The sequence below is a fragment of the Natator depressus genome, chromosome 10, assembly GCF_965152275.1.
Source record: "Natator depressus isolate rNatDep1 chromosome 10, rNatDep2.hap1, whole genome shotgun sequence".
NCBI lineage: Eukaryota > Metazoa > Chordata > Testudines > Cheloniidae > Natator > Natator depressus.
The window spans coordinates 44,373,696-44,387,061 of record NC_134243.1 but is presented as its reverse complement, the minus strand read 5'-3'; the positions used below and the strand labels follow the sequence as shown (position 1 = coordinate 44,387,061).

General features: G+C 50.8%; 1 protein-coding gene across 4 annotated transcripts in view; it reads right to left on the bottom strand.

Annotated features, from left to right (window-relative positions):
• Window positions 1-1,099: 1,099 nt before the first annotated feature.
• The window catches only part of TRIP4 (thyroid hormone receptor interactor 4), a 52,654-nt gene continuing 40,387 nt past the window's right edge, over window positions 1,100-13,366 (bottom strand). For 2 of the 4 annotated variants that reach the window (XM_074965943.1, XM_074965942.1), the window contains exons 12-14: window positions 8,813-8,915; window positions 7,560-7,689; window positions 1,100-1,901 (exon numbers count right to left, since the gene is read on the bottom strand). In XM_074965943.1, coding sequence (XP_074822044.1) covers window positions 1,115-1,901; window positions 7,560-7,689; window positions 8,813-8,915 — 1,020 coding nt within the window. In that variant the 3' untranslated portion in view covers window positions 1,100-1,114. The remainder of the gene's footprint in view (window positions 1,902-7,559; window positions 7,690-8,812; window positions 8,916-13,366) is intronic. The other 2 variants (XM_074965944.1, XM_074965945.1) reach the window with 2 other exon arrangements.

The following is a 13,366-nucleotide window of genomic DNA, read 5'->3' as shown; positions in this document are numbered from 1 at the left end:
CTGACTGGAGTGGAGGCCATAGCTGCCTCTGGAGGAGAAACAGTTACCAAGAAAGCAGTTAGCATGAGGGTGCAGGGCTGCTAGGTCGGGAGGAAGGGCCTGGGGCCAACGTCCAGCTGGAGGGATTTTACCAATGGGTGAGCAAGGCCAGGATGGGAAGGGGGAATTTTACAGGCTGGGCAGGACCAGCTGAGGAAGGAAGGGAGAAACCCCCCCGTTTCTCCCCGTCCTAGGGAATAGCAGCTTCTCTGCAGTAACCTCAGAGCCAGCTCCAGGCAGAGCAGAGCTTGGACACCTTGGCTGAGATCTACATTTACTTGACTCCATAACAACCAGAGACAGAAGCTCAGACACAGAGTGACACGCACAACACAAACCCAGCAAAGGATGAGCCAGGAGATGGCGCCGAGGCCGAGGATGGCATTTGCATGTCGCCTGAGCTAATTCCCTTCTAGCTGAGACTGCCTATGGCTCCGGCTGCTCACCTCCCGAATACTGAAGTGATGCGCTGGGCCTTCTGCTGAGAATGCTCCAAGCCCTCCTGGCTCCCAGTGTGTTGTGGTAACAGACAAACAGAGCAGCAGGATCAGGGCAACTTAACCATTATCCGCATAATGAACTGAGTGCATCTAAACCTTGGGACTCTGGCGCTCCTCTCGGGGGATTTGCTGCGCACCGCCACTCTGGGCAGAGAAGTGACATCGCTCCGGGTTAGCGCTGTCGTCGTTGGAATGTGCGGGGGGGAGGTTCGGCTGGGAATCAGTAACGCTTAGGCCGTGTTGAAAAGGCGCCTGGAGCAACGCAGCACGGCAGGCACACAGCCCAGTGAGCACCAACGCACACAGGCATGTCACTGCACAGAGATGCTGAATATGAAGGATTAAAGACAGGGAGAATCAATCTTACTCCTAACACAGGGGGCGGTTTTTTTCCAAGTCATGAACGCAGCTACTGGAGGCGAGCCAGCTCTCACGGGCAGGCAGCTGGTTGGAATAAAAGCAGAGCAGAGACTGAAGGCTGGCCAGCTGCTGAAGATGCCAAAAGCTGCTACTAATCGCTCAGGGGAGCAGCCTCGCAAATAAAGCTCTGAGCAAGAGGGGGCAGAGCATCGAGTTCACCTTTCCCCTCCCACAGCTCCTCCTCTGGTCTGCACTCGGCAGAGGCAGGGATGGGGCTCGGGGAAGGGGCCCGGCCTTATGACATTCAGCCCCATCCTACTTTGCTCCTTTTTGACCAGTACGTCTCCTGCTATAACAGAGCGCACTGCATGCCAAGGCGGCGTTGGGCAAAGCCTCTCTGTGAGCAGCTGCAGCACAACTCCTGAGAGCCTGGTGCTGTGATGTGCCTGACCCGCTCTGGCCAATGGACCTGGAGTCACAGTCTCTCGTCCCCTAGCTGCCCAGGGAGAGGAGACTGACACCACCAGGGCTGAGCCAGCTCGGAGCTGCTGGCTGATGTTGGCCTGTTTCCGAATCCTCTGACCCAGTCCGGGGCGTGCTTTGAGTGCCATGCCCCAGCAGACAGAGCCAGATGCCAGCACTCCATTGAGCTTGCCATCAGACCAGCCTCTGCAGCCAAAGCCCCAGAGGTCTTTTAAGACCCAGGATTTCACCCGGAAACTCCAAGCTGCCAGACTGACTGGGTTCTGTGCACGTAGAGAGCGAGGCACAAGGCTCTCCTCGTTTAATGGCCTTGGAATACAACAGTCAGATATTTTAACAAAGCTTTCCTCTCCGTCCCCCTGGAAGCACCTGCCTTTCAGAACCTTCCACCTCCTCTCTGCTCCCAGGCCGGGGAAGAGCAGCTGGGCTGGGCTCCTGGTGGGTGGGGAGTTCAAACAATCTCCTTCTGCTTCATTAACCCCTTCTTTGCTCCCTGATGAATCTTTGAATCCAGTTTCCCTGTAGAAGGGGGGGAGAAAGGGAAAAAAAACAACAGAACATCTCATCACTTTATTTTTAAGCATCATTTGCAATGCAAATCAGCTGGAGGCAGCGAGGTCTCCTAGTTAGTGTGTTCCTGTCACATTCAATTATCCTGCTTCAGAAGCCAGGCATTTCCAAACTCATCCCTTCGCTCTGCAGGCGTGACACAGAGAGCGGGGAGGCACTGTGCACCACGCAGAAAAGAAATCCTGGGGGGGTTTCAGCAAAGAGGAGAGGAAATTAACATCCATTGCTCCCGCCGCTGCTGGGAAGAAACAGATCGTTCTGCTCACTGGTGTGACATGACATGTTTTAAGGAAACACTCGTACCCAGGTATCTTCTCCAAACTCTGTGCAGGAGAGACATCCCTGTGTGCTGGCCCAGTGGCCCCCTGTCAGAGCAGAGCCCCTGCTGAATGAGGGCAGTGACCTGAAGAAGCAGAGCAGAGCAGACTGGAGCCCTGCATGACTGCCCTACTGCCAAGTGGGAGAGGTCAGAGTTTGAAGCCTGCAGGGCTCCCAAGTGTAAAGCCCAGCCAAGGGGCCTCTCTGGGCTGCAGCCAGAATAGACTAATGGGAAGCACATCTCTAGCATCCCCCACCTCCCTCCTGGGAGCAGAGGGGGCCAGCAATTGTGAACAAGCAGGCTCACAGACAGCTGCACCCCGCTGGCAGCAGCAGGACCCAGAGCCAACACTACCTTCCTTGGGCTTTGCTAGCAGACGGGCTACGGCCCTGACAGAGGCTCTACCATGATTCCCAGCCTGCCAGCCTGTGCTTCCAGCCTGCCAGCCTGTGCCAGCCTGTGCTTCCAGCTTCCCTTCCCCAGCATGGAGGCAGGGGCAGGCCATTAACAAACGTGATCCAGTAACTGAAGCACAGACCCTGTTCAGGCCAAGGGCTCATGCAGAGGCACTGGGGGGGAGCAAGCTGGAGCCCAGAGTGCAGGGGCAAATGTTTGCCTCCCTGGGTCATGCCCAGCCCCCTCTTTCCCCTTACTTTCAATCCACGTTTTCCCTTCCATGTCACTCTCTCCAAAGCAATGCATGTGGCAAGGGCTGGTTTCCCTCCTGCCATGGAGGCCTTTGTTTGGAGGTGAGGGGAGGGTGCCCACTGCAAATTTACGGTGGTACACAAATGGGTCAGTACATCATCACATATCACACTGACAGCCCCACCCAGGGCAGTGCCCTGAGACCCTTCCACGAACTGGGGGACCACCACCAGTTAGGATAATCCCACATGGTCTCAATCTCTGCCCTAGCTTTCTAGGGGAGGCGCACTTAGCTCCACCCCCCGCCCGCCCACCATGCAACAGCGGGAGAGAAACAGGGAGCCCTCCTAAGCTGCCGTGCTCACTCCAGAGAGGGCCACGGGGTTGATGGCTCTACGTATGTTCTTTGATCCCTGTCAGACTGATGGAGGATGCACGACATCATCCCAGCCTGAATGGCAACGGCTCTCTCACTCCCCAGCACTGGCTGGCTCCTCTGAATGAGCATTGCTTCCCCCTGCTGACCAGCCAGCTTCAGCGCTGGGCGACAACAGCGCCTCCGAACAAGGCCATGCTGTCTACCCCAGGCCCCCTCCTCCCTGGTCCCAGGACTGCACCACCCCTCGCACTAACATTCATCTCACCGTGTAGAGTCACAACCCCGCCCCGCAGGGTTCTGCATGGTGGCGGGTCCCACCCTTTGCAAATACAGAGCTTGTCTTTGGCTTTTATAGCTGCTGTACACATTCTCCGCTGCCATTTGTATTCCTTAATCAATGTGCTGCAGAGCCCCTGACCATTGCTCCACACACAGAGCAATTCATCAGGGGGAAGCAGCCTGCACTGATCTCGGCTCTGTCACAGCACAAGCTGACTTTAAACACGCTCATCCATAACCAGCAGTAACTCATTAGCGCCATCCGTGGGGTCAGCTCCGTCTGCCTGCAGACACAAGCGGCTGTCCCAGCGGTGCTCCGACTGGCAGAACTGAGCATGCCCACTGTGGTTCAGAGGCGCGGCACAAAGGCGCAGGTGCTTGCGGCTGCCTCTAGAGGGAGCTCTAAGCAGCATGGAGATGTCAGGCAGTTTTACCAGCCTGTCTGCGAGCAGCAAAGGGCTTCTGGCTAGGACGGGTGCTATTGAAGACTGGTAGATAAAGGGCAGTTACCTGGTTGAATAGCAACTGCAGGCATGAGTGCCCTTAAGAGCAAAGAAACAAACCCTGCCCTGGAGTGCAAGGAACACAACAGGCAGAACTGCACTGGGAGAGGGGCTGGGGAACAGGCCAAGGAGCCAGAGCTGACATGCACTCCACTCTCCGGGTTACTCCATCTCCCTTCTGGGGGTTAATCAAGGTACCATCCCAGGACACGTATGATACTGTTCCAGGCAACAAGGGCATGTCCACTGGGAAATGGGACCATACACGGCCAGCTGTGTCTCCCCCTGAAAGAGCCGTGCCGCTGCAGCTGAGCTACACCTCAGCAGTGGGGGCCTTCTCGGGCCGGGGCAGCTGCGCGCATTTCATAGAATATCATGGTTGGAAGGGACCTCAGGAGGTCATCTAGTCCAACCCCCTGCTCAAAGCAGGACCAATCCCCAACTAAATCATCCCAGCCCGGACTTTGTCAAGCCTGACCTTAAAAACCTCTAAGGAAGGAGATTCCACCACCTCCCTAGGTAACACATTCCAGTGCTTCACCACCCACCCAGTGAAAATTTTTTTCCTCATATCCAACCTAAACCTCCCCCTCTGCACCTTGAGACCATTACTCCTTGTTCTGTCATCTGCTACCACTGAGAACAGTCTAGAGCCATCCTCTTTGGAACCCCCTTTCAGGTAGTTGAAAGCAGCTATCAAATCCCCCCTCATTCTTCTTTTGTTCAGACTAAATAATTCTGGTTCCCTCAGCCTCTCCTCATAAGTCATGTGTTCCAGTCCCCTAATCATTTTTGTTGCCCTCTGCTGGACGTTTTCCAATTTTTCCACATCCTTCTTGTAGTGTGGGGCCCAAAACTGGACACACTACTCCAGATGAGGCCTCACCAATGTCAAATAGAGGGGAACGATCACATCCCTCGATCTGCTGGCAATGCCCCTACTTATACATCCCAAAATGCCATTGGCCTTCTTGGCAACAAGGGCACACTGTTGACTCATATCCAGCTTCTCGTCCACTGTAACCCCTAGGTCCTTTTCTGCAGAACTGCTGCTGAGCCATTCAGTCCCTAGTCTGTAGCGGTGCATGGGGTTCTTCCGTCCTAAGTGCATTTCCATGTGTTTAGCTATTAACATTTCAGGGCTAGCTCCAAAATACAGCAAGCTGCTTGGGTTTGTGCTGGAGTGGCTGGGGAAGTGCCCTTGCCCCAGAGACAAACCCTGCGCCTGCCCAAGGAACAATGGTGTCTTGGGCTAACTGGCCTACTAATTCCAGCGCAAAGCAGCGAGAACCACATGCATGGCTACCATGAGAGGTTCTTGTTCACACCAGGCAGCTTTGCTCAGAACCTCCCACCAATAATGGGAAGAATCAAATCCCAGAGGCTTTCTCCTCCTGCCTCTCTCTCTCAGGTCCCCCTAAATCTCCCTGAAATTGGCTTCCCCTCCTTTGGCCTAGGTTCTGGGCTAAGTCTGGCTAGTCCTCTGCTACAATCTACACTCCAGCAGAAGCTTTCCGGGAATAGGGATGCACGGACTTTTCTGCAAAAAGGAATTTGCAAAAAGGTGTCAGCAGCTGACGGCAGTATCCAGCATGCAGATCACCTCTGCCAGGGTTTGCAGCCATCACCGGAGCCAGAAGCAAGGTAAAACCATGCTTGGGAAATTGGAGTGGCCATGGCCTGGGAGGATCTACTGCTGCAGGGAATCTGCACTGCCCTCATTCTCCTTCTGGTGACAGGCCACATCTAACAGCTGTCCCAGCCCTAGAGTCACCTCTGGCTGAAAAGAAAGCGTGATTAGCCACCACACGTCTCAGCAGTTGTGAGCTCACAGTGGCCGGACTGCCCAGTAGCCTCGCATGTCAGACCAGCGTGTTACCGAACGGAGGGCTCCTCACAGAGGAAGAACAGTAGTGGAGCTACAAACTTAGCTACACGCTTCCATCTCACATGGCCAAGAGCTCTGCCAAGCCTGGAACATCTTGGCTTCACATGTGGCACCAACTTCATTTACTAGTCTCAGGTGCAACTGCTTCTCCTTATCTCCAGAAACCAGGCTGATAAGAAAACACCCAGCACTATCAGCTAGTTAAAAAATTGTCAGCCAGTGGGTAACCTGGAGCAAGGACAGAGATAAGCACAAGTCAAAGGTGAATAGCGAAGAACAGGCATCAGGAGTCCGGTTCTCTCAAAACTTGATCAAGTCATTAAATGCCTTTCTATCTCACATTCCAGAATCCACGGAATGCCCCACATGCAACCTCTGCTCTCTGAACCCCAAAGCTTCCTGGACCGCTGCGTTCTACTGGAATGTCCGACCAATAGGGGGAAGCTCGTGAATGCAGGCAGCAGGACTTCTACAGGAGCTGGGCCTAGACTGTGGAACTCACTGCCACAAGAGTTAAGGATGAGCACAGGCCTCCTACACTCAAAACTAAGAGAAAATGTGTTTCTCCAACTCAGCTTTCCCTCAGTGAGTTTTGCCCACACCGCCTGCCCAAGCACACAGAAGCAATGGAGCTATTTCCCCTCCAATCTGGGGATGGAGAGAGATTGCTATTGCTATTTGTATCCCCCTGGGAGGCACTTGGACACCACAGTGATCAGGATCAGATCTCTACACGGATTAGACGGAGCCTTTCCTGCACAAGCCCCATTTCTGTTTGATCGAACTAGGGTCTCGTTTCCCAACAATGGGACAAACAGGCATTTGGGTCCCTGGCTGAGTGACGTTTACAGGAGACCCTGTAGCAAGTCAGTGTGCTCAGGTGGGGATGCTAAAGTGACCCGTACTCAGGGCCTTGTTTTAAGGCTCATGAGGCGTTATGCTTTTGAGGTTGACTGTATCCGATCTGAAGCGTGCCTCTATTATGACAGTGCATTACTGTGGTGAAAGCTCAAAGGTTCTCTGCTCCTTCCCGCACTTGTCACCAATATCATCTGCCTGGCCCAGAATGACTATCTCCCCGCTGAAGGGGAACATGAATCACGGCTGCTGCTGCTCTGCTTTACCCTGATGACAGATCCTGTGCAGAAGGAGTCAGGGAAGGCAAAGCCAGCAGTGGGAGTGGGACACTCAGACACCCTCAAGCCCAGCCGGCGTCCTTCCAGTCTGTTAAACTGCTCCCTCCTCAAGCAGGAAACTGTCACAACACAAAGGACGCGATGTGGCAGCCGGCATTTGTACGTGGAGCTGCAGTCAGCCCCTGCCCACACTGCACATCAGCATTCCACTCAGCCACTGCACCCTGCAGCCTCCTTGCCAGAGGTGGCTTGATGGAGGGAGGTGCGGGGAGTGCGGGCAGAGCATGAATCAGAGAGGGGAAGGATTGGACAGGGTTGGGGTCAGGCAGCTGATGCCAAAATAAATCACACTTGTAAGGATGTTCCAGCAACACAAAAAGCCCCTGTTACAAACAGCTCCTTTCACTCCCACATACATCCACCAGAATTGCTGCTCAAGGAGTTAGAGCACTCACCTTCCACATGAGGATGCTGGTGCCCGTAAAAGGAAATAAACCAAACAAAGCCACCTTGACCCCGGGCTCCTCTGGAAACATGCGGTGGGGGAGAACGATCCGCATACAGCCAATGAAAGGCAGACTAAAGCTACAGGGAGGGAAACATTCCTCTCAATCAATGGAGAGAGAAAAGACTCCAGACTGTACGTCAGAGGAGGTTAACTAGTCCCTAGAAACCCTGCTGCTTCCGAGTCTAACTACTCCCAGTGAAACACACTGCAAATTTGAAAGAAGACCTAGTGATCAGCTAGCGAAACAAAGAGCAGAGATTAGTTTTGCTTATGCTGATTTGAGCCTGTCAAATTAATTTTTCACATCCTCTGGAACCATGTGTGGTCCCTTCCCAAGGCTGGGAAGTGGGGATGCTGCTAATAAGGCCAGAGCTGACTGCAGGATCCCCAGCTGCTGCGCCCCTTTTCCATTCTCTTTATAGGGATGGGCAGTAATAGCCAGCAGCTGCGGATGGTTGGTTGCTCATAAAAGGGACTTACAGCACTAGCAAGCATAGAGTGGACAGATGCTCTGCAGCGTCCCTCACAGCTCTGCCAAGGTAGTTCTGCCTAGACCTGCACCCTCTTGCTATTTCACTCCTGGGTGTCCCATACTGATAGCCAGTCAAGCCAAACTGGGTGGCAATTTTGTAATGCAGACAAGTGTCTACTAGGGACTAGCCTAAGACCCATCTAAGCCATGTTCTTTTGATGGCAAGTTGAGACTTGAATCCAGGTCTGTGAAGGTGGAAGAGGAGTGCTATTACCCCTGTACCAGTGAGACACCATTCCCTTCATGCACATGGCTAGCATGGTGGGATCTGTAAGTTTGCTACTTGTCCTATTTGAAGGGATACTTTTGGCTACAAACGTTTATCATCGAATCAAACAACCTGGCATCCTCAGCCATGCTCCATGTGGTCGTGCCAAAAACAGATCAACTGCAAACATGTGTTTCCTACTTCCATGTGATGAGTCTTAAGCCTCTAGGAGCCTTAGCAAGGGAGAGGGAGAAGTCATGTGTTTTCAATGAAGCATCAGCTGGGGATAAGGGAACTGAAGAGGAAGCTACTACAGATGTGTTTGCATTATTAAACAAACACCTATGGATCAAAGCCTGTGAACAGCTACACAGAATGCAAGCAGAGCTGGAGGACAAAAACTGACAATAGCCTGCCAGAAAGGGAGAGAGGGGTGTGTCTGTGGGGTGCCATGACTTACAGATTTTGGGTTTTCCTTTGATGGGAAACTTCACGATCATCTCCTGGGGATTAGTGCAGACATAGACGAACGGAGACGCAGACTCCTGGCTCAACTCTGGATACTGAAAAGAACAAACACAAACTGCCTTAGACAAACTGCAGCGGGTGCGAGAGCAGCTCTAGATTCAAAAAGAGCACAGCGGGCAGGAACATTTGTGCGGCATGAGAAGGTAACTCAGAATTTAAGGGCTTGTCTAAACACATTGGTTGCACCAACTTAAATAGGTTTAAAAACTACACTGGGGCAAACCCTGGGTGGCTCTGATATCAGCTGGGCTTGCGTCTGATAAACGCCAGCTTTGGCAGATAAGAGTTGAATCCATTCACAAAGTTTAACCTGTTTAACTGAATCGCTTTTATCACTACTATTCAATCAGACCTATTCTTGCTGTAGAATGGACCTGTCTTGAGAACCTTCTGCTTCTGAGGAGTTGTTGACAGAATCTTGCTGGTATACGTAATGGTTTGCTGAACCCATCAAATGACAAGACCCCTCTTCCAAGGAGTTTATTCTAACTCAGGGTATGTGACTGCAGCATGTGTAGACATACATGAGTCAGCTTTGATCTAGATAGCCACGGCAGCATGGTTTAGCTGCTTCAGTCCATACCCACGGTCCCAGGAAGACTTGTGCAGCCCATGTTGCTGCAGATTCACTACTACTGTTATTGGAGCCAGCTAGATCAAAGCTAGCTTGGGTATGTCTACACATGCTGCGGTCACCCCTCTGACTGCAGTGTAGACATACCATCAGACTAATGTGACACTAGGAGCAGGTCTGCAGTTTAAAGAGGAGCCAGCACCCAGATGCAGTTGGGGAGGAGAACTGTTTTCTCCTTTTGAAATCCAGGGCATCTTCTGGAAGGAACTTACGTAAAGCAACTTCACTGCAATGAAAACATCTGGGGAATTTGTACAGGAAACACAGTCAACAGAGCTCTTCTCTTGCTAGCCAAAAAGGAAGGATTCACCAAGAAAGGGAAGGCACTGAAGCTCTGTCTGGACACAACTAGTTTAGTTGCACTGATGTTCAGAAGGTGTGTTTAAGTTCCTAGATGAGTAAGAACTAACACACACTGAGACATCTGCAGTTACAAGTCGGTAGGATACAGTCTCACCCCACTGTTCACCAATTACATTTGTGATTGGAGAACTAGTAAAGCTAATAAGTTACTTAAGTGAACCCTGATTCTTACTGGATGTTTTAGATTGCAACCAAATTACGAGACCAGTCAGACTGGAGAGAGACACCAATGACTGAAGTGGCAATTTAGAAATGCACTTGAGCAAAATTGAGAAGGCTATTTGCTAAATCTGGTGAACCCAAGGCATGAATGATCACCTACTCTGCTGGATCACCACTCCTAGGGACGTAAAACATCTTTGGAGCATCTAACATCAACTAGCTGAAGCCCCTCATTATTGCTATTTGAGCAAGCATGTTGTCCTCTCTCAATCTCTTGGGCTATCTGTAGCCTGACCTGGGGGCATGCAATGTAACTGATATATGTCTGTATTCTTCTGACTCGGCATTTGTACCAATCGGGTCATGATGTACGATGCTCTCTGGTCAGAACTGCTATCTCACCAGATACTATGGAATCTTGTGGGTGCAGTGGCACTCCCCCACTTCTACGACTTCATCTGTCCTTCCTGAATAATTCAGATCCCAAGTACTAGAGAATCCCATTGATATTTATCCTGCCACGCTTCTGAGCTGTCTCTTCTACCGCCGAGCAGTCTAGCTCCCCTACTTTTGCTTTTCAGCTTGCGCTGTCTGACAGAGATGCTGGCAGTAGAACACAAAGGTACAGTTTTCAGAAGTGCCTAAGTGAGTTAGGAGCAAAAGTTCCATTTCCCCCCCCCAGAAGTGACTTAGGCACTTAGGAACCTAACTCACACTGACTTTCAATGGGACTGAGGTTTCTAAGTGCTAGTCACCTTTGGAAATTTTTACCCTTTGCTTAGTTATATGTAACTTCTTTATCTGACCCCGTTACCTTTCTTGGATTGTACGTCTGAGCCCTCCTGCCGCTTCGCTGAGGCAACTGGAATGTCTCTCCTCTCCACTATGAGTGGACTCAAACACAGCTAATAGCAAACCCCAAACAAAAAGAGAAGGAGTACTTGTGGCACCTTAGAGACTAACCAATTTATTTGAGCATAAGCTTTCGTGAGCTACAGCTCACTTCATCGGATGCATACTGTGGAAAGTATAGAAGATCTTTTTATACACACAAAGCATGAAAAAATGGGTGTTTACCACTACAAAAGGTTTTCTCTCCCTCCACCCCACTCTCCTGCTGGTAATAGCTTATCTAAAGTGATCACTCTCCTTACAATGTGTATGATAATCAAGTTGGGCCATTTCCAGCACAAATCCAGGGTTTAACAAGAACGTCGGGGGGGGGGGGGGGTTAGGAAAAAACAAGGGGAAATAGGCTACCTTGCATAATGACTTAGCCACTCCCAGTCTCTATTCAAGCCTAAGTTAATTGTATCCAATTTGCAAATGAATTCCAATTCAACAGTCTCTCGCTGGAGTCTGGTTTTGAAGTTTTTTTGTTGTAATATCGCAACTTTCATGTCTGTAATCGCGTGACCAGAGAGACTGAAGTGTTCTCCGACTGGTTGATGAATGTTAACACTTCAGTCTCTCTGGTCACGCGATTACAGACATGAAAGTTGCGATATTACAACAAAAAAACTTCAAAACCAGACTCCAGCGAGAGACTGTTGAATTGGAATTCATTTGCAAATTGGATACAATTAACTTAGGCTTGAATAGAGACTGGGAGTGGCTAAGTCATTATGCAAGGTAACCTATTTCCCCTTGTTTTTTCCTACTCCCCCCCTCCCCCCGACGTTCTTGTTAAACCCTGGATTTGTGCTGGAAATGGCCCAACTTGATTATCATACACATTGTAAGGAGAGTGATCACTTTAGATAAGCTATCACCAGCAGGAGAGTGGGGTGGAGGGAGAGAAAACCTTTTGTAGTGGTAAACACCCATTTTTTCATGCTTTGTGTGTATAAAAAGATCTTCTATACTTTCCACAGTATGCATCCGATGAAGTGAGCTGTAGCTCACGAAAGCTTATGCTCAAATAAATTGGTTAGTCTCTAAGGTGCCACAAGTACTCCTTTTCTTTTTGCGAATACAGACTAACACGGCTGTTACTCTGAAACCCCAAACATGATCTAGGACTAGACGAGCACAGCCACTCGCACAGAAGCCAGGAATTCCTGGCTCGTTCCACCCACACCAGAAAGATCCAAACCCCAGTCTAAACAAGAGCACTGGGGGGACCTGAGTTTGTTACTAGGAGGAATTAAGGAGATCTTTTTCTCCTGCTAAACAAACAGACAGAGCTTGAGGCTAAATGCAGCATTTCAGTATCAGCTGGAAGTCAGCTATCTAGTCAGCTCCACAGAAGGCAGGCTGCCTACAGCTCCCACACTCCCTATGGATTCAGAAGTTCGAACACACAGCAGGTGGCTATCAGCCACTCCACACAGCCAACAATCAGGATGGAATCCACCACACTGAATGTTTCCATCTCTTTGCTCTTGACCTCTCCCCAGCATGCCGTGACCAACCTGTTCCATGGGGGGCCATTTTCATCCAGTCAAATTTAGCTAAACGACAATTTTCTGCACTTTGTCTTAATTCAGGGGAGCAGTGGAAACCCTGAAAGAGGCCAGGAAGGGGAGGAACTGAGAGCAATAGCTGTAGCTAGGGGGTGTGCAGATTACCCCAGAGATGCTTGGACATAACACATTTGGCAACAAACACTGGGTCAGATACTCTTGGCCTACTCTGCTACCTCATGCAGTTTAGCAGCATAAAGGAAGCAAAGACTGACTGCACCACTCAAGCTGGGATTCCCCTGGCACAGGAATTGCCAGCAGGCATAGATTGATGCCACTGGCTCCTATGCCACTCTTCCTGTAGCCCACCTGAGAAGGAGGCACAACTGGAGCACACTGCACTCCAGCTATTTTCAGCAGCAGGATGATTCCCAGGGGACTATTACTAACTGCGAGAGTTCAGAGTAGCCCCTCACAGCTCCCTCTCTCTGCTGCACCCAGCACAAACTGGATACAATAGATGACCTAGCCCATTCAGATTTTTTCCCATCTCCTTCTCATACTAGAATATTTGAATTTTCATATTATTTTACACAGGGTATTCCTGCTCCCTCATCCCATTTCTCCTTGTATTCCCCCACCTCCACTTCCCCACCTCCAGCTGATTACCAGTCCAGCGAAGGAGGGCTGGACAAAGCTCCTTGGAAGCCTGTAAACCATTACCATGTCATTAGCCTGAATGGGGCTCTCCCCATCCCCACCTCCAAGTCCCTGGCTCTACAGTGCGGAGTTTGCCGGTCTAAAAGGTGTCACAAACCAAGGTGGGCGGAACTGAAACAATCAAGGAAAGAAAAGTGCTAGGAGAACACAAATCACTCAGGCTGTGTCTGCACTGCCACTTTCAGCGCTAAAACTTTAGTCG